Source organism: Carcharodon carcharias, chromosome 17 (genome assembly GCF_017639515.1).
Source record: "Carcharodon carcharias isolate sCarCar2 chromosome 17, sCarCar2.pri, whole genome shotgun sequence".
NCBI classification, from domain to species: Eukaryota; Metazoa; Chordata; class Chondrichthyes; order Lamniformes; family Lamnidae; genus Carcharodon; species Carcharodon carcharias.
In genome coordinates this window covers 74363940-74387434 of record NC_054483.1, presented here as the reverse complement: position 1 = coordinate 74387434, position 23495 = coordinate 74363940, and the positions used below count along the sequence as shown (strand labels likewise).

General features: G+C 40.2%; 1 protein-coding gene across 2 annotated transcripts in view; it reads right to left on the bottom strand.

Moving 5' to 3' along the window:
• LOC121289725 (U6 snRNA-associated Sm-like protein LSm1) overlaps window positions 1-23495 on the bottom strand; it is a 32663-nt gene that overhangs the window by 5064 nt on the left and 4104 nt on the right. The window contains exons 1-2 of one of the 2 annotated variants that reach the window (XM_041209377.1): window positions 23009-23072; window positions 180-248 (exon numbers count right to left, since the gene is read on the bottom strand). In XM_041209377.1, the coding sequence (XP_041065311.1) occupies window positions 180-248; window positions 23009-23024 (85 nt within the window). In that variant the 5' untranslated portion in view covers window positions 23025-23072. Of the gene's footprint in view, window positions 1-179; window positions 249-23008; window positions 23073-23495 lie in introns of those variants that run through there. The other variant, XM_041209376.1, reaches the window with a different exon arrangement.

Below are 23495 nucleotides of genomic sequence, written 5' to 3'. Positions count from 1 at the left end.
AGAGTTATGCAATAACTGTACGATTCAAAACTATTACTGCAGGAACATCTTGTTCTTTCAATTGTCTAGGAGATATTTAACAGTTTTAGCCACATGACCTTTGCAACTTTCCACAATAAAAAATGCTTGATACACCACACTGTTTAAACACCTTTTTTTGCTCCTGTTACAATACTCACCAAATTGATCTACACTCCTCAAATATCCTATTAATGTTCTTCCATCCCGAAGTACTACTAAATGTTTTTCTGTAAGAGGAAATAGAGACATTTTAGGTAGTAAAATTAATGATAACAGTCCTGTGAAACAACATTCTTAAAAACTGATAGGCATGCACTACTCTTAATTTTACATTGTACTTCACCACAAGTGCACAGCTGCACTTTGGAGCCCTTTAAAGTTCCCAAAACCACAATAATCAGTAAGGGACCACTCACTGTTGGAGAATACTTAAAGACACCAGCTCAAACTTGAGACAAGTGCCCTGTTTCTGTGCCATAAAATTCTAAACTCCGTGAGTAAACCATCATTAAAGCCTTCAACTTACACTGTTCAAAGGTTAGCACATGATGTCTGAAATTCCTTTGTCTGCTATCTTAACCAAGGAATTAACTAGTGAGCTTTCAGCCCCATATTTCCTCCATCACAAAAACTGCCTGTTGCTTCTGTCTCTGTAACTTCATCAACCTCCCTCACTGCCAATCTTCTGCTAAAACCCTCATTCATCCCTTTGTCACTTTCAAAGTCAACTGTTCCAATGCTTTCCTGGTTGGCCTCATATCTTTCCCCTTCTTGAACCTGCAGCTCATCCAAAATTTTGCTGCTTGTATCATATCCCAAACCCAGTCCTACTCACCCATTACCTTGTCCTTGCTGACTGACATTGGCTACCGCATCTCAAACACATCAAATTTAAAATTCTCATCCTCCTTCATGGCTTCAGCCCACCCTTTCTCTAAACCACCCCCCCACCCCCAAGTCCTATCCTCCCCCCTCAAACTTTCCATTCCCTTATTCCGCCGATCATTGTCAGCCATGCCTTCAGTCATCTTTGTCCCCATATTCTGGAATTGCCTCCTTGCACCTCTTTGCCGCTTGTCTTTTAAGACCCCCTTAAAGGTCACGTCTCTGTTCAAACATTTGCTCATCTCTCATATCTCCTTCTCTTGGTGTTATTTTTGTCGGATTATAACACTGTGAACTACAGTGGGACATTTTATTAAGGTAAGCGTGCCTTATAAAGCTAAGTTTTTAAAAAATGTATTCTTTCATGGGATGTGGGCATCATAGGGAGGGGCAACAAATGCTGGCCTTGGCAAAATGGCCTTGAAGTGTGCGGCTTGCTAGGCCATTTCAGAGGGCAGTTAACCTCATTGCTGAGAGTCTGGAATCACACGTAAGCCAGACTGGATAAGGAGGGCACCAGTGAACCAGATGGGCTTTTACGACAATAGCTTATTTGATAGTTTCATGGTCACCGTTACTGAGACTAGATTGCAATTCCAGATTTTTATTAATTGAATTTAAATTCCATCAGCTGCCATGATCAGATTTGAGCCCGTGTCCCTATAGCATTAGCCTAGGCCACTGGATTACTGGTCCAGTGACATTACCACTATGCCACCGTCTCCCTCAGGTTGTTACTGTTGTTCATGTTGAATGGATTAACACAAAAATAATTGGCAAAATAATTTTTTACAAACATGTTAACCTTCCATATAGTAACACTCAATTTAACTCCTAAATCTGGCTGTCTCATAAAACCATCTGCAAAGACAAATAACATTTCACCAAAGCCAAAATTACTTTTCTGAACCCTGCAACTGAAGCTGTTAATCTGTACGTACTGATTGAATCTAGTTTCCATAAAATACTTTTTCAAAAAATACCTAATCTTATTAGGTATTTACTTAAAATATTAACAGCAAATATTTTTCAACTTTCAACAAGCTTCCTCATTAAACCTACCTATAATGGTGACCAAACAAGTTAGAATCCAAAGCATTTATATTCCTTCAAAGTACTGAACTCTGCACTCGTCTCATTCCATTCTTATCTAATTGTTGCCAGGGAACCACTGCAATGGCTTCTCTTCCTGTTCCCGCACCGTTATCTCTGATGCCCCTTCAATTTTTCATCTATGTGTTGCTCCTTGGCAGCATCATCCAAAATCACAGCATTACATTTCATATCGATGTTGACAACACCCAGCTGTATCTTACCATCACCACTCTTGACTCCTCCATTGTTTCTAAATGATCAGATGTTTATCTGATATCCAGTAATGGATGAGCAGAAATTTGCTTCAAATAATATAAAGCAAAAGCCAAAACCATTGTCTTTTGACCCTGCTACAAACTCTGTCCGCTCGCATTGATTCCATCACTTCCCCTGGCAACTGTCAGATGCTGAACTAGTCTTTGCAACCTTGGTGTCATTTTTACCTGAAAATGAAGTTCTAAGCACAGATCTGTACCATCACTAAGATCACCAATTTCCATCGCTATAACATCGCCCTACTCTGCCCCTGCCTCAGCTTGTCTGCTGCTGAAACCCTTATCCATGCCTTTGTTACCTCTAGACTTGACTTCCAATGTACTCCTGGCTGGCCTCTCACATTCTACCCTCCGCAAACACAAGGTAATCCAAAAGTCTGCTTCCCAAGTCCTGACTTGCACCAGTCCCATTCCCCTATTATCTCTCTTCTCACTACATTGGCTCCTGATTAAGCAATGCCTCGATTTAAAAATCCTTATCCTGGTTTTGAAATCTCACAATGGCCTCACCTCTCCCTCTCTTTATAATCTCCTCCTGTTCTACAACTGTCCGAGATATCTGCGCTCCTCTAATGCTGGCATCCTGAACATTCCTGATTTTAATTGTTCCTCCATTGGCCATGTCTTCAGCTGCTGGGCCCTTAGCCCTGGAACTCCATCCATAAACTTCTCTACCTTCTTCTACCTCTTCCTTGCTTTAAGACCCTCATTAAAACCTACTTCTTTGATCATCTGCCTTCATATCGCCTTAAGTGGTTCAGTGACAAATTTTGCTATATAACATTCTTATAAAGGAGCAAGCTCTTGTGGCACTGTAGCAGTGCCCCTGCCTCTGAGCCAGAAGCTCCAAGTTCGAGTCCCATCTACAACTTGATGACCATGGAAGGTGCTTTCATAGTGTGGGCAAACAAGTCAATTATCAACCTGCAAATCCTTCCAATATGCCTATAGTGGGCGGTAAGAGCTGGAGAGTATCCTGGCCAGCCAGAACCTGCAGAAGGCAATGGCAAACCACTGCAGTATCTTGTCAAGCATAACCATGGACCAACATATGGAAGTCCATGCTTGCCAATGGTACCTGAAGAGAGAGAGCAGCACCTTGGGACAGTTTATTACTTCAAAGGCACTACAGAAATTGGGGTTGTTGTTGTAAAATTAGGCTGCTGTTAATATTGAAAGAATGAACTGGTTTTTAGATATATTGCTTCTTTTACCTATTAAGCCTGCATAGGTCAAATATAACAAAAGAAAAAGCACTCATTTCAGCAATGAAACAGAATATATCACTTTGAAATTTTGAACACAGGATGAACACAGAACCCATTTCAGTAGGTGTTGTCACTTTTGCTGCTACACTGATTGGAAACTTTTCTACTCCCATGCATTAAAAAGCATTGCCTTGATGAAAATTAGCAGCTTTCAATTTAAAATACAACAAAATAAATGATCTGAAATACATCAATCTGTCACTTACACAATGGCCATTATTATGAAAACGATTCACAGCAGTTTGGATTTGTTCTATCCAGAACAAAAAAGTTTACCAAACATTTGTGACCCTTTAACTTGCACGGAGTAAACAAGCAGAAGAAGAATTCTTTTGTTTGCAAATAATGTCATGTGGATCAAAGCACCAGCAACATGCTGCATGCCAACATTTTGAAGAGTTTCCTTCATGTGTCAAGAAAATCTGAAAGCAGATACATATGAAAAAAAGTATCTCACAGCCCAGGGAGATCACTCTATCTTCATGCACTGCAGTTGTGGCAGTAACTATGTTCATGTGGAATGCAACTTAACAAGGCTGTTGATCTGGAAATATTTCATGATCTGTGAAATGACCTTGTGGGTCATGCAATTAAAGAACCTTTCTTCTGATGAAATAGTCCAACAACTGTTTTTGACTCCAACAATACAGCATTTTCCTAACTCCTTTCAAATTCCCCAGCAGTTATTATCTTCTTTGGTTCTGCATTCACTTATCTTTCATTACACCTCTGTGAAATGTTTTGGTTTAGTTTTCTATGTTAAAAGTAAATGTTTTTCCACGTACTTTATAAATACAAATTGTTTCAATTCAAGAAGAAACAGTGTCAACATGAAGTTGAGCAGAAAAAGTGTTTGCTGTTAAACTCTTGAACTGGCAGTGGCATAAGTGAGATTGCAAGACCTGGGCCCACCATTTTACTGAATCAAATCACATTTAAAATTTAAAGATGGGAACAATTGATACTTTTATCTGGGCATCTGAATTTTTACCAGTCAGCTCCTGTGCATAAAAAGAAAGAAGGACTTATGATGTCATTAAGCAGAAAAGGGCTTGTGGCATTTTCTCAAAAAGTTAGATTTACGCGTTTTGACTTAATACCAAGTATATACGCTGAAGTTTTTAAAAGTGAAAAATAGTTAAGTTGCTAATGAGGTAGACCATCATATTGACAGGGGTTGTCTGGCCTCGGCCTTTTTAAGTCAGGTTTTTAAGCAGAAAGCTGCAAGGGAAAACTTTCACCAGGTTCAGGAGAACCGCAGGAAGATAGTTAGAAGCTATTTTATTTAAGCTGAATAAAATGACCCACTGCCAGAAGGAGACATAGCTTGTCCATTGTTTATTATTATTTTTGTGAAGAACAAGTTATACTGAGCCAGGATCCCCTTGGTCAAGGGTGCCATTGTTGATACCTGGTTTCCTGATGTAAATGTTGTCCAGTTCTGTCTGTATTACAATAAAGGCTGCTGGAATTGTCCCCATTTTCTCTACAAGCAGGACAGGTACCTCCTAATGCTATTACTCAGACAATATTGTTCCCTGTACTTGTAGACTTGGACAATTGCCAAGCAACATTTTCCAGTGAAAGGAAAGATTAGTAACTGCCATTGAAATTCCACATACAACCCGATAAACTGTAACCAAGTGAAATGGAGAGGACATACGAACATATGAATCAGGAGCAGGAGTAGGCCATTTGGCCCCTCGAGCCTGTTCTGCTATTTGATAAGATCATGGCTGACCTGATTGTGGCCTCTACTTTCCTGTTTACCCCTATAACCTTTGACTCCCTTGGCAATCAAGAATCTATCTAACTCGGCCTTAAAAATATTCACTGGCCCTGCCTCCACTACTCTCTGAGGAAGAAAATTCCACAGGCTAATGACCCTCAGAGAAAAGAAATTCTCCTCATCTCCGTCTTAAATGGGAGACTCCTTATTTTTAAACTGTTTCTCCTAGTTCTAGTCTCTCCCTCAAGGGGAAACATCCTCTGAGCATCCGCCCTGTCAAGCCCCCTCAGGATCTTATATGTCTCAATAAGAGCACCTCTCATTCTTCTAAATTCAACCTTTCTTCATAAGATAAGCCCTTCATCCCAGGAATCAGTCGAGTGAACCTTCTCTGAGCTGCTTCCAATGAAATGTTACCCTTAATGAGACCAAAACTATACACAGTACTGTAGATGTGGTCTCACCAACACCCAAAACAGCTGTAGCAAAGCTTCCCTACATTTATATCCTATTTCCTTTGCAATAAACGACAACATTCCATTTGCCTTTCTAGTCACTTTCTTTACCTGCATTCTAACTTTTTGTGATTCATGTACCAGGACACCCCAATCCCTCTACACTGCAGAGTTCTGCAATCTCCCTCCATTTTCTCTTCTTCCTGTCAAAGTGGACAAGATCACATTTTCCCACATTATGCGCCATCTGCCACATTTTTTATTAATTTATCCATATCCCTTTGCAGACTCCTTATGTCCTCTTCACAACTTACTCTCCTACCTAGTTTTGTGTCAGCAGCAAATTTAGCAACTATATGTTTGGTCCCTTCAGCCAAATCATTGGCGTAGATTGCAAATAGTTAAGGCCCCTGCACAGATCCCTGTGGCACTCCATTCATCACATTTTGTCAATCAGAAAATGACCCTATTAAAAACTTTATTCTTTCATGGGATACGAGCAACATTGACAAGGCCAACATTTGTTGTCCATTCCTAATTGCCCTTGAACTGAGTGGCTTGCTACACCATTTCACAGACAGTTAAGAGTCAACCATATTGCTCTGGAGTCACATGTACACCAGACAACACATGGAAAAGATAGAGATTTCCTTCCCTAAAGGACACTAGTGAACAGATGGGTTTTTACAACAATCACCATTACTGAGACTGGCTTTTCAATTCCAGATTATTAATTGAATTTAAATTCCACCAGTTGCTGTGGCGGGATTTGAACCCTTGCCCCCTGGGCCTCTGGATTACTCTTCCAGTGACTTTACTACTACACCATCTCTTTACTGTTTGTTTCCTGTTAGCTAACTAATTTTCTATCCATGCTAATATGTTACCCCCTTCATCATGAGCTATTATTTTGTGTAGCAATCTTTCATGTGGCACCTTGTCAAATGCCTTCTGGAAATCCAAAAACACCACATCTACAGATTCCCCTTTACCCACATCACTTATTACTTCCTCAAAAGAATAAATTAGTCAAACATGATTCCTCTTTCACAAAACCATGCTGAAACTGCCTGACTGTATTAAGATTTTCTAAGTGCCTTGCTACAACATCCTTATTAACAGATTCCAGCATTTCCCTATAACAAATGTTAGGCTAACTGACCTTTAATTTCCTGCTTTTTTGAATAGAGGAGTTACATTCCCTATTTTCCAATTTAATGGAACCTTTCCAGAATCTAGGGAATTTTGGAAAATTAAAACTAATGTACCTACTTATTTCACCTGCCACTTCTTTTAAGACCCTAGGAAGAACTCCATCAGGATCTGGGGACTTGTAAGCCATGAATTCTAATAATTTCCTCAGCACCCTTTTGCTGGTGATTTTAAGTGTTTTAAGTTCCTCCCTCCCTTTCACTTCTTGATTTACAATTATTTTTGGATACTGTGTCTCCTACAGTGAAGACAGGCACAAAATATCTGCTCAATGAATCTGCCATTTCCTTATTTCTCATTATTAATTCCTCAGACTCTCTCTCTGGAGGACCAATGCCACTTTAGTTACTCTTTTCTTTTTAAAATACCTATACAAATTCTTACTATCTGTTTTTATATTTCTAGCTAGCTTTCTCTCAGATTCTAATTTCTCCCTCTATTTTTTTTTAGTCATTCTTTGCTGTTTTTTATGTGCTGTCCAATTTTCTGACTTGCCATTAATCTTCACGGAATTGTACGATTTTTCTTTCAATTTGATACTACCTTTAACTTCCTTATTTAGCCACAAATAATAGATCCTTCTCTTAGAGTCTTTACTTTGTCACTGGAATGTATCTTTACTGAGTGTTATGAAGTATCTGGTTAAATGTCTTCCACTGCATCTCTACTGACCTACCCCTTAACCTAATTTCCCAGTTTACTTCAGCCAACTCTGTTTTCATAGCCTTGTAATTGCCTTTATATAAGTTTAAAATACTAGTCTTAGACCCGCTCCTCTCTCCCTCAAACTAAATGCGAAATTCAATCATGTTATGATCGAGTGCTACCTCGTGGCTCCTTTGTTATGAGGTCACTAATTAATCCTGTCTCATTACACATTACCAGGTCTAGAATAGCCTGCTCTCTGTTTGGCTCTAGAAAATGCTGCTCTAAAAAACTATCCCAAAAACACTCCATGGAGTCAGCTTCCAGGCTACCTTTGTCAATCTGATTCGTCCAATCCATACATATATTAAAATTACCCATAATTTTCACCTTACCGTTCTCATGAGCCCGCATTATCACTTCCTGTATACCCCATCCTACACATAGTTACTTTTCATGGACTTATAAATGCTCCCACAAGTGACTTCTTACCTTTCTATTTCTTATCTCTACCCAAACTGATTCTACATCTTGACCTTTAGAACTAAGGTCATCTCTCACTATTGTACTGTAACCCTTAATTAACAGAGCTACCCGGTTACCTCCTTCCTGTCCTTGCAAAATGTCACGTATCCTTGAATATTCAGGTCTCAGTATTTGTCATTTTGCAGCCACATCTCTGTAATGGCTATCAGATCAAACATATTTATTTTTATTTAAGCTCATAATTCATCCATTTTGTTACAAATGCTATGTGCATTCAGATCCAGAGCTTTTAATTCTGTCTTTTTTTTTTACTACTTTTGCAACCACTAGCCTTATTTGCTGGTATACTCTTAAGTTTTTATATTCCGTCCCTTCCTGCCACACTCTAATTTTCATTACCCTTATTGGTACCTTGTTCTCTTGCCTTGTCTTCTCCCTTTGTCACATCTTTCCTCACTTGATCCATTGCCACCACTGTTTAGTTTAAAGCTCTCTCTATCGCCCAAGACAAGTTGTAGTTGTAGGGGATTCTATAATTAGGGGAATTGATAGCTTCCTTTGTAAGCAGGATCAAGAGTCCCACATGGTATGTTGCCTGCCCGGTGTCAGGGTGAGGGACATCTCTGACCGGCTTGAAAGGATATTGGAGAGGGAGGGAGAGGATCCAGTTGTTGTGGTCCATGTCGGGACAAATAACATAGGTAAGACTAGGAAAGAGGACTGTTTGGGGATTATCAGGAACTAGGAACTAAATTAAAGAACAGGTCCTCAAGGGTTATAATCTCCAGATTACTACCAGAGCCACATGCAAATTGGCATAGGGACGCGAGAATAAGGGAATTAAACACGTGGCTAAAGGAGTGTTGCGGGAAAGAGGGGTTCCATTTCGTGGGATGCTGGCATCAGTACTGGAACAGGAGGGATCTGCAACGTTGGGACGGTCTCCACCTGAACTAATCTGGGATCAATGTTCTAGCAAAAAGGGTAAATGGGGTGGTCAACAGGACTTTAAACTAGAAAGTAGGGGGTTGGGGGGGGGGGAGGAGGAGGAGGAGGGTAAAACTCCAAGAAGTATGACTAATGGGAAATAAAGCAGCAGGTTAGTGTGTGGAGGGCGGGGGGTGGATTCAACTTCATGGAAAATTATGAAAAAACTGAAAAGAAAGGAGAGCCCAAGAGAACCTATTAAAGTCTCCAGAACACAAAATAGGACAGAGTGTTTGGAAAGGGCTAGGAATCTAACTTCAAGCACATCACATAAAGGGACGACAATGAGAAAGGGGATGGGAAATACAGGACTGAAGGTGTTGTATCTGAATGCACGCAGTATACGAAATAAGGTAAATGAGCTTGTGGCGCAGATTGAAATTGGCAGGTATGATGTGGTGGGCATCACGGAGACATGGCTCCAAGGGGATCAGGACTGGGAGCTAAATATCCAAGGACATACATCCTTTCGAAAAGATAGGCAGGTTGGCAGAAGGGGTGGGGTTGCTTTGTTAGTAAGAAATGAAATTAAATCGATAGCAAGAAATGATGTAGGGTCAGGTGATGTAGAATCTGTGTGGGTAGAGTTGAGGAACTGCAAAGGTAAAAAAAACCATAATGGGAGTTATGTACAGGCCTCCAAACAGTAGTCAGGATGTGGGGCACAAGATACATCAGGAGATAGAAAAGGTGTGTAAGAAAGGCAAGATTACAGTGATCATGGGGGATTTCAATTTGCAGGTAGACTGGGAAAATCAGGTTGGTAGTGGATCCCAAGAAAAGGAATTTGTGGAATGTCTATGAGATGGCTTTTTGGAGCAGCTTGTGGTGGAGCCCACTCGGGAACAGGCAATTCTAGATTTAGTGATGTGTAATGAGACAGATTTGATAAGGGAGCTTAAGGTGAAGAAACCCTTAGAAGGAAGTAACCATAATACGATAAGTTGCAGGGTAAATTCTGAAAGGAATAAGCTGGAATCAGATGTAACGGTATTACAATTGAATAAAGGCAACTACAGAGGCTTGAGGGAGGAGCTGGCCAGAATTGACTGGGAGATGAGTCTAGTAGGAAAGACAGTGGAACAGCAATGGCATGAGTTTCTGGGAGTAATTTGGGAGACACAGCAAAAATTCATCCCTAGGAAGAAGCATAGTAAAGGGAGGACGAGGCAATCATGGCTGACAAGGGAAGTCAGGGACAGCATAAAAGCTAAAGAGAAAGCATACAATGCGGCGAAGAGCAGTGGGAAACCAGGGGATTGGGAAACCTACAAAGACCAACAGAGGACAACTAAAAAAGAAATAAGGAGGGAGAAGATTAAATATGAGGGTAAACTAGCCAGTAATATAAAAGAAGATTGCAAGAGTTTTTTTAGATATATAAAGGGTAAGAGAGAGGCAAAAGTGGACATTGGGCCGCTGGAAAATGACGCTGGCGAAGTAGTAGTGGGGAACAAAGAAATGGAGAAGGAACTGAATAGGTACTTTGCGTCAGTCTTCACAGTGGAAGACACGAGTGACATCCCTAAAGTTCAAGAGAGTCGGGGAGCAGAGGTGAGTATGGTGGCCCATTACTAAGGAGAAGGTGCTAGGAAAATTGAAAGATCTGAAGGTGGATAAATCACTTGGACCAGATGGATTACACCCCAGAGTTCTGAAGGAGATAGCTGAAGAGATAGTGGAGGCGTTAGTGGTGATCTTTCAGGAATCACTGGAATCAGGGAGGGTCCAAGAGGACTGGAAAATCGTTAATGTAACCCCGTTTAAGAAGGGAATAAGGCAAAAGATGGGAAATTACAGGCTGATTAGTCTGACCTCAGTCGTTGGTAAGATCTTAGAGTCCATTATCAAGGATGAGATTTCAGAACACTTGGAAGTGCATGGTAAAAGCGGGCAAAATCAGCATGGTTTCATCAAGGGGAGGTCATGTCTGATAAATCTATTAGAATTCTTTGAGGAGGTAATGAGTAGGTTAGACAACGGAGAGCCAATGGACGTTATCTACTTGGACTTCCAGAAGGCCTTTGACAAGGTGCCGTACAGGAGGCTGCTCAGTAAGATAAGAGCCCGTGGTGTTAGAGGCAAGGTACTAGCATGGTTAGAAGATTGGCTGTCTGGCAGGAGGCAGAGAGTGGGGATAAGGGGGTCCTTCTCAGGATGGCGGCCGGTGACTAGTGGAGTTCCGCAGGGGTCAGTGTTAGGACCACAACTTTTCACTTTATACATTAATGATCTAGATGAAGGAACTGAGAGCATCCTGGCTAAGTTTGCAGATGATACAAAGATAGGTGGAGGGACAGGTAGTATTGAGGAGGTGGAGAGGCTGCAGAGGGATTTGGACAGGTTAGTAGAATGGGCAAAGAAGTTGCAGATGGAATACAACGTGGGGAAGTGTGAGGTCATGCACTTAGGTAGGAAGAATAGAGGCATAGACTATTTTCTAAATGGGGAGAGAATTCAGAAATCTGGAGTGCAAAGGGACTTGGGTGTGCTAGTCCAGGATTCTCTTAAGGTTAACTTGCAGGTTGAGTCGGTAGTTAGGAAGGCAAATGCAACATTGGGATTTATTTCGAGAGAACTAGAATATAAAAGCAGGGATGTGCTGCTGAGGCTTTATAAGGCTCTGGTCAGACCACATTTAGAATATTGTGAGCAATTTTGGGCCCTGTATCTCAGGAAGGATGTGCTGGTCCAGAGGAGGTTCACGAGAATGATCCCAGGAATGAAAGACTTAACATATGAGCAACGTTTGAGGACTCTGGGTCTATACTCGATGGGGTTTAGAAGGATGAGGGGGGGATCTTACTGAAACTTACAGAATACTGAAAGGCCTGGATAGAGTGGACTTGGGGAAGATGCTTCCATTAGGAGAGACTAGGAACCGAGGGCACAGCCTCAGAGTAAAGGGAAGACCTTTTAGAACAGAGATGAGGAGAAACTTCTTTAGCCAGAGAGTGGTGAATCTATGGAATTCATTGCCACAGAAGGCGGTGGAGGCCAGGTCATTGAGTGTATTTAAGACCGAGATAGAAAGGTTCTTGATTTGTAAGGGGATCAAAGGTTATGGGGAGAAGGCGGGAGAATGAGGTTGAGAAACCTATCAGCCATAATTGAATGGCGGAGCAGATTCGATGGGCCGAATGGAATAATTTCTGCTCCTATGTCTTATGTTCTTAAGTTATATGAGTTGCCAAAACATTGGTGCCAGCACGGTTCAGGTGAAGATCACCCCAATGCAGTAGCTCCCACTTTCCCCAGTACTGGTGCTAGTGCCCAATGAATTGAAACCCATTTCTTCCATACCAATCTTTGAGCCACACAGTGAATTCTCTAATCTTATTTACCCTACACCAATTTGCTCATTACTCAGGTAATAATCCAGAGACCTTTGAGGTTTTGCTTTTTAAGTTAGCCCCTAGCTGCTCATACTTCCTAAGCAGAATCTCTTTCCTAGTCCTATCTATATTGTTGGTATCTACGTGGACCATGACAACTGGATCCACCCCATCCCACCACAGGTTCTTCTCCAGCCCTGAGCAGATGTCCTGAACCCTGGCAGGCAACACAGCCTCCTGGACACTCATTCTTGGCTACAGAGACCTGCGTCTATCCCCTGACTATACAGTCCCATACTACCACTACATTGTTATTAACTCCCCCCCCATTTAAATAGCTTCCTGTATCATGGTCCAAAGTCAGCTCACTCATCCACCCTGCAGTCTCCATTTTCATCCATACAAGTTGGGGGAACCTCAAACTTGTTGCATAATTGCAAAGACTGAGGCTCCTCCACTTCTACCTTGTCGATCCCCATTCCTGCCTCACTCATAGTCACACCATCCTGTCCCTGACCATGGACCAAATCAGAAGACCCTGGCCCAAGAGGTGTAATTTCCTCCTAGAACAAAGCGTCCAGGTAACTTTCCCTGGTGTCCGAAGCTCAGACGTCAGCTCATTATCTCCGAGACGAAGTTGTTCAGGCTGCAGACGCTTTCTGCTATGTGTTTGCCTTGGATCACACTGGCAGGCATAAGCTCCCACATAATGCAGCTACATCCCCTTCAGTGAATCAATTATTTTACTAATTAAATTTTAATTAATTGCTCCAGTCCTGCCTGTGTTTATATTATTATTATTTCACCGCTTTGACTGCCCAAACTCTCACCGCTTTGACTGCCCAAACACTCGTCGCTTTGACTGCCCAAACATTCATCGCTTTGACTGCCCAAACATTCGTCGCTTTGACTGCCCAAACATTCGTCGCTTTGACTGCCCAAACATTCGTCGCTTTGACTGCCCAAACATTCGTCGCTTTGACTGCCCAAACATTCGTCGCTTTGACTGCCCAAACATTCGTCGCTTTGACTCAAGAATTCTCGCTGCTTTGATGGAGGGTCATTGAGCTGAAATGCTAAGTATGTTTCTCTCCACAGATGCTGCCTGACCTGCTGAACATTTCCAGCGTTTTTGATTTTTTATTTCTGATTTCCAGCATCCGCAGTATTTTGCTTTAAAGTTGAAAAGGAAAATGTGGCTCCTTGAATTATGTATTGAATAGTGGGATCCATAGCACTAAAAGCAGCTTGATGTTGTTTAGATGCAATTTGTACTTTATTTTCTATCAGAAGTATGGCTTGCTCATTAGTATTTCTTTCAAGGATTCAAGAATGGACTGTAGCTGTAATGCTACATATCCACAAAAGAATATTCCACAAATCCATAACCTATAATGATTTTCTCCATTGTTTATGGCATCTGCTATGGCACAGCAGATGGTAAATGCTAAGCTGCCCAAATCCCAGAGGGAAACTTGAAACAACTGCCACAATTGTTTTGTAATTTGTATTTTGATTTTGAGATGCTTGTCTAGAATTCAGTAGTATAATGAGTCTACCAAGACTTAGAGGTTTTTATGAAACTAAGTTAAACATTTATTAATAAAAAATAATTTTAAGCAAATACATAGGTCTACAAATTACTACTATGATAACTTCTAGCTCCCCTAATTCATCCAACACCCAATTACAGCTCCATTAAGGCAACAGTAAAAGCAAAATAGATTTTAACAGACCCAGGCAAAGCATTCGATACCTTGGACAGGGATATTCACAGTGAATTCTCTTAGCTTCGGTTCCTACAGGCAGCAGCTTGGTAGATAGAGACTGGTGGCTTTTCACACTTGTTAGATCCTAGGATTCCTTCTTGCCTTACACATAATCTCATCTCCTTTATACATGCTCCTTCCTTTTTAATGTAACTCCCATTGTTTCAATATGTCTTTGGACTTTACCTTTCTATTAATAAAAAATCTTTCATAGTAACAATTTTATCAGCAAATTTTGGGAAAAATAAACACGCTGTTTGGCTTCTTCTGGCTAAGTGTAATATTTCACCCTCTCTTTGAAATTTATGACTACTCTGGTTTATCTCAAAATGCAAATTTTCCTTTTACACCTCACATTCTAAAACTTCAGCCATGCTTACATATTTAGCATTTCAAACCTAGCTTCTCTTCTGATGTATCAAAGCCTTCAGACCAGCTGTCTTTAATTCAATTAGGACGCACACATGCACACACACCAGACCCCCATCATTCCTACTTTACAATAAATCCTAATAACCTTATAAAAATTATATTTTCATGACACTCTCCTCCTTTTGAAAAATGAACTGTCATAATTTTAAAAGATGCCTTCATTTTCTCAACCATCTTGCATTATCTCCTATAATTATTACAGTATATATATATATATAAATATATATCAAAATCATTCCCCCTTAAAGCTTCAAACTCTTGACAATGCATCTGCAATCAGATTTTCTTATCCAGCCACACATATAAGTTGTAGATTAAATGGTTGCAGTAATAAACTCCATCTGAATAGCCTTGCACTTTTGTCTCGAAATTTGTCCAGAAACTTGAAAGGATTGTGGTCTGCACAAACAATTGTTTCTGACGAATTGTTTGCTATATGAATCACAAAATGTTGCATTGCTAACACCAGACCCAAAATCTCCTTTTTCATCTTCTCTGTTGTACATTCAACCTCCGTGAAAAATACCCTGTTGGTTTCTCAATTCTAGTGTCACCTTCTTGAAGTCAATATAGTTTTCAAACTATTAACTGCCTTCTGACACTCCTGTGCCCATTGAAACTTCTTGTTCTTTTTTAATAGTTCAGTCAATGGAGCAACCAATTGGCCAAAATTTGGTACAAATTTCTGGTAAAACCTACTTATGCCCAAAAATCTCAAAACTTCTCATTTTGTTGTAAGCATGGGGAAATCTAAAATAGCCTTGACTTTCACATCTCTCAGAGCCACCTTACATGTCCAATGGTTTGGCCAAAATACGTAACTTGCATTTTTGCAAATTCACTTTTAACCAAGTTCATCACCAAATTAGATTCTTGTAATCGGCAAAACAATTCTTCCAGGTGCTGTAAATGCCCCTCCCATGTATGACTGAAAACTATCAAGTCGCCAATATAAACAGCACAATTGCTCGGTCCTGCAATTACTTTATTTGTCAGTCTTTGAAATGTTGCAGGTGCATGTTTCGTACCAAACTTGAGAGTCCATCTGGCATCACAAAAGCCAATATCTCCTTTGCTGTCTCTGATAACGGTACTTGCCAATATCCTCTTAGCAAGTCAATTTTGTGATAAATTTTAATTGCCCACTTTCTCAATGCAATCTTCCAACCGTGGTATAGGATATGAATCCGGTTTTGACATCGCATTCACCATCTGATAGACCACACAGTCTTTGTGTTCCATCCAGTTTGGGTGCCGATAGGCAAGCTCCAGTTACAGCAACTAGACTCAATGATGTTATTTTGAAGCATGAATTCAATTTTTCTCTGTACTTGCGATAACTTTGCCGGATTTAATTTATAAGGATGTTGCCATATCGAAGATGAAACTTCTATACATATATCATGTACAGCTAAACTTGTCCTCCCCAGCTTATTCCCACAAATGGCTTCTCCAAATCACTTTGACACTTGTCTAGAAGGTAACTCAATATTACATTTAAATTTTCAAGTACCCCCTCATTATCCAATTTGATTAGAGGAATATCAATTTCAGAATCCTGCATTTCTACCTCTTTCTCTACTACCACTAATACCTCCTTTTGGTCCTCTTCCCTGTCAAATATTTGTTAAGCATATTTACATGACACACCCTCTACTTCTTGCTTCTATCTGGAGTATTTATGAAATAATTTACATCACTCAGTTTCTTTTCAATCTGGTGAGGCCCACTAAAGCTTGCCTTTAACTAGTCACCCTGTACTGGTAACAGAACTAGCACTTTTACCCCAGAAACAAAAACATGAGCTGCAGCTTTCCTGTCTGCCTTCACTTTCATCACTTGCCGTGATATCTAGCTAACTCACATGCTCTGTCCAATCTCTCTCTGAAGTTTGATACATAATCCAGGAGAGCAGTTTCTGAATTTTGACCTACCAATTTCTCATGAATCATTTTCAGTGGTCCCCTTACCTCATAACCATAAACTAGTTCAAAAGGACTAAAACTAGTCAATGCATTAGGAGCATCGTTAATAACAAATAATAAGAATGGAATTCCCCATCCCAATCCTGTGGATGATCCTGACTATACGCCCTCATCATAGTTTTTAAAGTTTGATGCCACCTTTCCAAAGTCCCTTGTGACTCAGGTTGATTTAAATTGTTTTATCCCCAAACTGTTCATTACTTCCTTAAACAGCTGTGAAATGAAATTTGAACCCTGATTTGATTGTATTTCTTTAGTTAAGACATATCTTGCAACAAATTTAGTCAACTCTTCCACAATTCTCTTTGTTGTCATATTTCTCAAAGGTATCGCTTCAGGAAATCTTGTGGACACATCTATTATTGTCAGTCAGCACTGATTTCTATTTTTAGTCTTAGGGAGGGGTCCTACACAATCAAGCATGCCCCTAGTAAAAGGTTCTTCAAATGCTAAAATTGGAATTAAAGGTGCCGGCTTAATCACTACTTGTGGTTTCCCTATCACATGACATGTGTGACATGTACTACAGAATTTCACTACATCCATATGCAATCCAGGCCAATAAAAACGTTTCGGTATTTTTGCCTGTGTCTTTCTAATTCCTAAGTGTCCACCCATTGGAATTTCATGAGCTATCCTTAGAATCTCATTTATTTTGCAAATGGTATAACAATCTAATGCACTTCCCTCCAGCTTTCATTTGCTGAATCATGATAAGACCTCAATTTTGTTATTAAAACATTACCCTTAAGGTAATAACATTTTGGAATACATTCTGCCTCTTTCTGAGTAAGCTGTTTGATAGAACTGTTTTGTCTATCGTTTTTCTGTAACTCTACCAACTGCCTTGAGTTGAAAACCTCAGCTACATTGTCTTGCTGTCTTTCTTCCTGAACAATGTTCTTAAAAACAGTGCCAGCTAATTGGACTTCCACGCCTTCTCTCTGCCTTTTAACTTCCTGTTCTTCTTGTTTCAACCTATGAGCCTGATCTTGTTATCACACAATCTGCAAATCCAGGATGCTCCCTCTGCAACACTTCTGGTGAAAAGTCTTCTACAGGCTGCTCAACTACCATAAACATCACCCACATCTGGGACCCAGCTATATTGTTACGCAAAATAAATTGACCCCCAGTAATGGGCACTTTTTCCACTACTCCACCTTGTTTTCCATTTATTTTTAAATTTACCTTCTACAATGGAATAGGTTTAGCATCACCGTGAACCTCACTTATTATCATCTGTTCCTTCTGAACAACAAATGTCACTATCCCACAACATTAAGGATTGACTAGCCCCTGTATCTCTTAAAATGTTAACATCTTTACCTACTCCACTCTGAATACATGGAAAGACTTTCCCTTCACATATAAATCTTTGAATATTTCTGCAACCTGTTCCTCAGAATTCTCTTCGGTAAACTGTGAACACATTCCCACTTATTTACCTATCACTGATTCTTCTTGTTTACCTATACACAAACCACTGTTTTTTCCTGTGCCTGAATCTCAGAACCCATATTACTTTTACTTCCAGAACTTTTCTGCACCCCAATAATCCCATCAGATTTTCCCTGCAATTTCCAGCAGACTGGCTTTGTGTATCCAACTTTATTACAAAGAAAACACTTCAATTTTTGAGTATCACCACTACCCTCAGCGTCTTTCTTTTTATTCTGACAAAACACTTACTGGGAATTTCTACCTACTCCTTCTCTTCCCTGACTACCCACCTTCCTTTCACCTTCCCACGTTCTATCCTTCTCTGATTTAAATGGGTGACAAAAAAAGGTTTAGCTCTATGAAGTAGCTGATGATTGAGTTATTCCTGCTGCTCGTCTTCCCATTTCAACCCTCTGTTCCTCCACGAGTTCTCACTGCCAAAGGAATTGAATCTTTACATTCTTCCAAAAGAGTTTCTTCTCTAAGCACTGCATATATCATCTCTATCTTTACTGCCCATATCCACCCATAAAAATTACATCGTTTTACTCTCTCAAACTTAATATAAGTTTGCCCAGGTTGATTTCTCATTTTCCTAAATTTCTACCGGTATGCCTCAGGATCCAACTCATATGCACTCAAAACAGCCTTTCTTTTACCACCTCATAGTTCACTGACATTTCTTCTGACAATGAAGCATAACCCTCATGTGCTCTACCCACCACCCTGCATAGAAACAACAATGTTCAGTTTTCCTTATGTTCCTATGGCCATTTCAACCGTTTAGCTATCTTCTCAAATGAAATAAAGAATGCTTCAACATCTCTTTCTTCAAACTTTGGAAGAGCTTGTACAAATTTAAACATATCCTCACTGGTGTCTAATCTGGAAATAAGTCCTTCTGCACCCTCTGGTGTCTCTTCTTTAACTGCCAGCATTTTAAGCTGGAACTCTCTCTCTCTCTTTTCTCCATTTCTAACTTCGCCATTTCTAATTCCCTTTCCTGTTTTCTTTCTCTCTTCTGCCTTTCTGCCTGTTCCCTTTGGAGTGCCCCTTCTCTTTCCTTTTCTTTTTCTGCCCTTTCTTTTTCTGCTGCGTCTAGTTCCAATTTTGAGCCCATTCCCATGACCCAACCCTTGGGGAACTCCGTCTCTCGGGTATTGATTCCAATTTTAAATGCTGTGTTATACCTTCAATTATATCTGATTTCCTTACCCCTGCAGATAATCCTAATTGTTACTTATCTGCCAATTCCATTAATTTAGCTTTATTGACCTTTTGTAAACCAACCAAAATTACAACTTCAACTCCCAGACAGGTCTTAGCAACTGCCAAAGCCACTTTGCAGGCTAACTACTTTTAAAAAATCTCACACTAGCTCCTGAATTCAAAGTACTTCTCTTACTTGTAACTTTAAGATTCACCAACTCCAAACTAACCAAGGAATATCAAACATATCCTGCTGAGGTCCCCCAATTTTCTTATGGCACAGTGGATATTAAATGCTAAGCTGCTCAAACCCCAGAGAGAAACTTGAAACAACTGCCCCAACTGTTTCACAATTTGTATTTTGAATTCGAGATGCTTGCCTTGAATGTAGTGAGTCTACCAAGTCTTAGAAGTTCTTATAAAATGAAATTAAACATTTATTAATAAAAGAAATAATTTTAAGCACATACATAGGTCTACAAATTACTACTATAATTCCTAGCTTCCCTAATTAATCCAACTCCCAGTTACACCTCTGTTAAAGCAACAGTAAAAACAAAATAGATTCTAACAGACCCAGACAAAGCACACAGGGGTATTCACACTGTATTCTCTTAGCTTAGGTTCCTATTGGCAGCAGTTTGGTACATAGAGGCTGGAGGCTTTTCACACGTTAGATCTTAGGATTCCTTCTTTCCTTACACATAACCTCATCTCCTTTATATATGTTTTTTCCTTTATAATGTAAATCCCAATGTTTCAATATGTCTTTGTACTTTACCTTTCTAATAATAAAAATCTTTCATAGAAACAATTTTATCAGTAAGCTTTGAGAAAAAAATTACACACTGTTTGGCTTCTTCTGGATAAGTGTAACATTTCACCCTCTCTTTGATATTCACGACTACTCTGGTTTATCTGAAAATGCTAATTTTCTTTTTACACCTCACATTCTAAAACTTTGGCTATGTTTACTTATTTAGCATTTCAAACCTAGCTTCTCTTCTGATACATCAAAGCTTTTAGACCAGCTGTCTTTAATTCAATTAAGTCCCACACACACACACACTCTATCCAGACCCCACTATTCCTACTTTACAATAAATCCCAAGAACCTTATAAAAATATATTTTCATGATAGCATCTAAGCAACAGTTACAATCCTTTCTGCAATAGAAGCAAAGGATCCAAGTGTTACAAAATGCTCTTAAGAATTGCAATAGGAGGATGTAAAACAGAATCACAGGATCTTAACAGCACAGGAGGAGGCCATTCGGCCCATCATGTCTGCACCAGCTCTCCAAATGAGCATTATAACCTAGTGCCATTGCCCTGCCTTTTCCCCGTACCTCTGCACCTTGTTTCTATTCAAATAATCATCTAATGCCCTCTTGAATGCCTCGATTGAACCTGCCTCCACCACACTTCCAGACAGTGTATTCCAGACCCAAACCAGTCATTCTGTGAAAAAGTTTTTTCTCAAGTCACATTTGCTTCTGTTGCAAATCACTTTAAATCTGTGTCCTCTCGTTCCTGATCCTTTTATGAGTGGGAACAACTTCTCCCTATCTACTCTATCCAGCCCTCTCATGATTTTGAACAACTCTATCAAATCTCCTCTTAGCCTTCTTCTCTCCAAGGAAAACAGTCCCAACTCCTCCAATCTATCCTCATAGCTGAAGCTTCTCATCTCTGGAACCATTCTTGTTTACCTCTTCTGCACTCTATCCAATGAGTTCACATCCTTCCTATAGCATGGTGCCCAGAACTGTACACAACATTCCAGCTGAGGTCTAATGAGAATATTATATAAATTCAAAATAACCTCTCTGCTCTTGTACTCTATGCCCCTATTAATGAAGCCCAGGATACTATATGCCTTATTAACTGCTCTCCACCTGTCCTGCTACCTTCAATGACCAAGTCTTTCTGCTTCTGCAACCCCTTCAAAGTTCCACCCTTTTATTTTATATTATCTGTCCATGTTCTTCCTACCAAAATGCATCCCTCACACTTCTCCATATTGAACTTCATCTGCCACCTATCTGCCCACTCCACCAATGTCCTCTTGAAGTTCCCCACCGTCCTCCTCGCAAAACACAACACTTCCAAGCTTCATACCATTTGCAAACTTTGAAATTGTACCCTGCACATCAAGATCTAGATCATTTATATCAGGCTGCTGATTTACTGCCATCCATTGTACACAGTCAAATAAAGTCAAAACTACCCACAAGCTGAGAGGCCAGTTCTATCCTGTCTTTCTGCATAGTTCTTGGCGGATCAAGTGCAGCTCTATTGCAAATAGATTGGAAATCCTCAATTAGTTGCAGTGAATTCATTGGAGCAGATACAACACTGGCAAATTCTGAAAGGCCTCTATTATTAGATCCTGTTAGGGCAAAAGGAGAATTTGCTTGCTTTGTAGAAATTAGTTCAGAAGTGTCTGAAGATTCAGAGTCATAGAGGTGTACAGCACAGAAAAAGGCCCTTCGGCCCATCAAGTCTGCGCCGGTCAAACAAATACCTAACTATTTTAATCCCATTTTCCAGCACAAGGCACATAGCCTTGTATGCCATGGCATCGCAAGTGCACATCCAAATACTTCCAAAATGTTATGAGGGTTTCTGCCTCCACCACCCTTTCAGGCAGTGAGTTCCAGATTCCCACCACCCGCTGGGTGAAAAAATTCCCCCCACCACCATCACCACCCCCACCACCACCCACCCTCTCAATCTCCTCTGCTCCAGGGAAAATAATCCCAGTCTATCCAATCTCTCCTTATAACTAAAACTCTCCAGCCCAGGCAACATCCTGGTAAATCTCCTCTGCTCTCTCTCTAGTGCAATCACATCCTTCCTATAATGCAGATTCCAGAACTGCACGCAAAACTCTAGCTGTGACCAAACGAGCATAACCTCCCTGATCTTATATTCTATGCCTCAGCTAATAAAGGCAAGTATCACATATGCCTTCTTAACCACCTTACCTACCTGTCCTGCTACCTTAAGGGACCAGTGGACACGCACACCAAGGTCCCTCTGATGTTCAGTACTTCCCAGGGCCCTACCATTAATTGTGTATTCCCGTGCCTTGTTTGTCCTGCCCAAGTGCATCGCCTCACACTTATTCAGATTAAATTCCATTTGCCACTGATCAGCCCATCTGACTAGCCCGTCTATATTCTCCTGAAATCTAAGGCTATCCTCTTCACTATTTACCACCTCACCAATTCTGCAGAACTTCTGAACTCTGCAGAAAGGACTACGCAAGACCTTTAAGAGGAGAAACCCCCTACTGCAATGTACAGTGGCTTCTCCAGATAACAGCAGAAGGAGAAATGGCAACAGCTAATAAAGGTTAAGTTGCCGTGGGGAACAAATCAATCGTGGCCTATACCAATGTTGAGCATGTTTAAACTAGGTGTAAAAGCACTGGATGTATAGAAAGAGCTAGACTGAAGTCATTGAAACAGATTAATGTTAGCAAAAGCAAGGGAGGATGCAAGAATCAGAATGCTAAATATTAGCAAATTTTTTTTGCATAGAATGACTTAACATTGGTTAAGAGAATCTGTAGCATCATTTTGCCTTTTTTTAATATTCTTTTTTAAGTGTGTAGGTGCCAACAAAGTCAGTGATTGGGCAGTGCCAGACATGCGTTCAGTAGCTGAGCAAAGTTGGATTAACCAGAAATTGTTTCATCTGCTGATGGATAATAGATTGTAGATGTTTTAAACAATCTCTATGCACATGTAGAAAAAAACAATAGCCAACCTAGGCATTTTGCCATCTTCTATGCAGCAGTCAGACGTAGCAAGCAAGGATTGTGCCAATCAACCTAAGGAAATGCGCTGGAAAAAAATGACCACAATATTTACAAGTCTATTACAATGACCAGAATAAATTAAATTGGACAGATTAGACATATAGCTAAATATGACTTGTTCCAGTGAAGAAAGTTTTTAGATCTGAAGATTTTTTAAATAAAATAAACAGAGAGGCAAACAAGAAAGTATAGTTCAAACTAAGTAAACAGATGAATAGGTGTCAAAGATGGTATGAACTTGGGGGGAAAAAAACTGATATCTCAGTGACAAGGTCAGAGCTGGCGATAAAGGCCTCATGTGTTGGGGATCCCTCTCCCTATTGTACCATTATTACATCATCCAAGCTTTAAAAAGAAAATCTTTTCTTAGGTTAAATTTTCTCCTAGGAAAGTGTAACTTGGGAATGGCTCGCTGTAAGTGGTGTGTGGAGAATG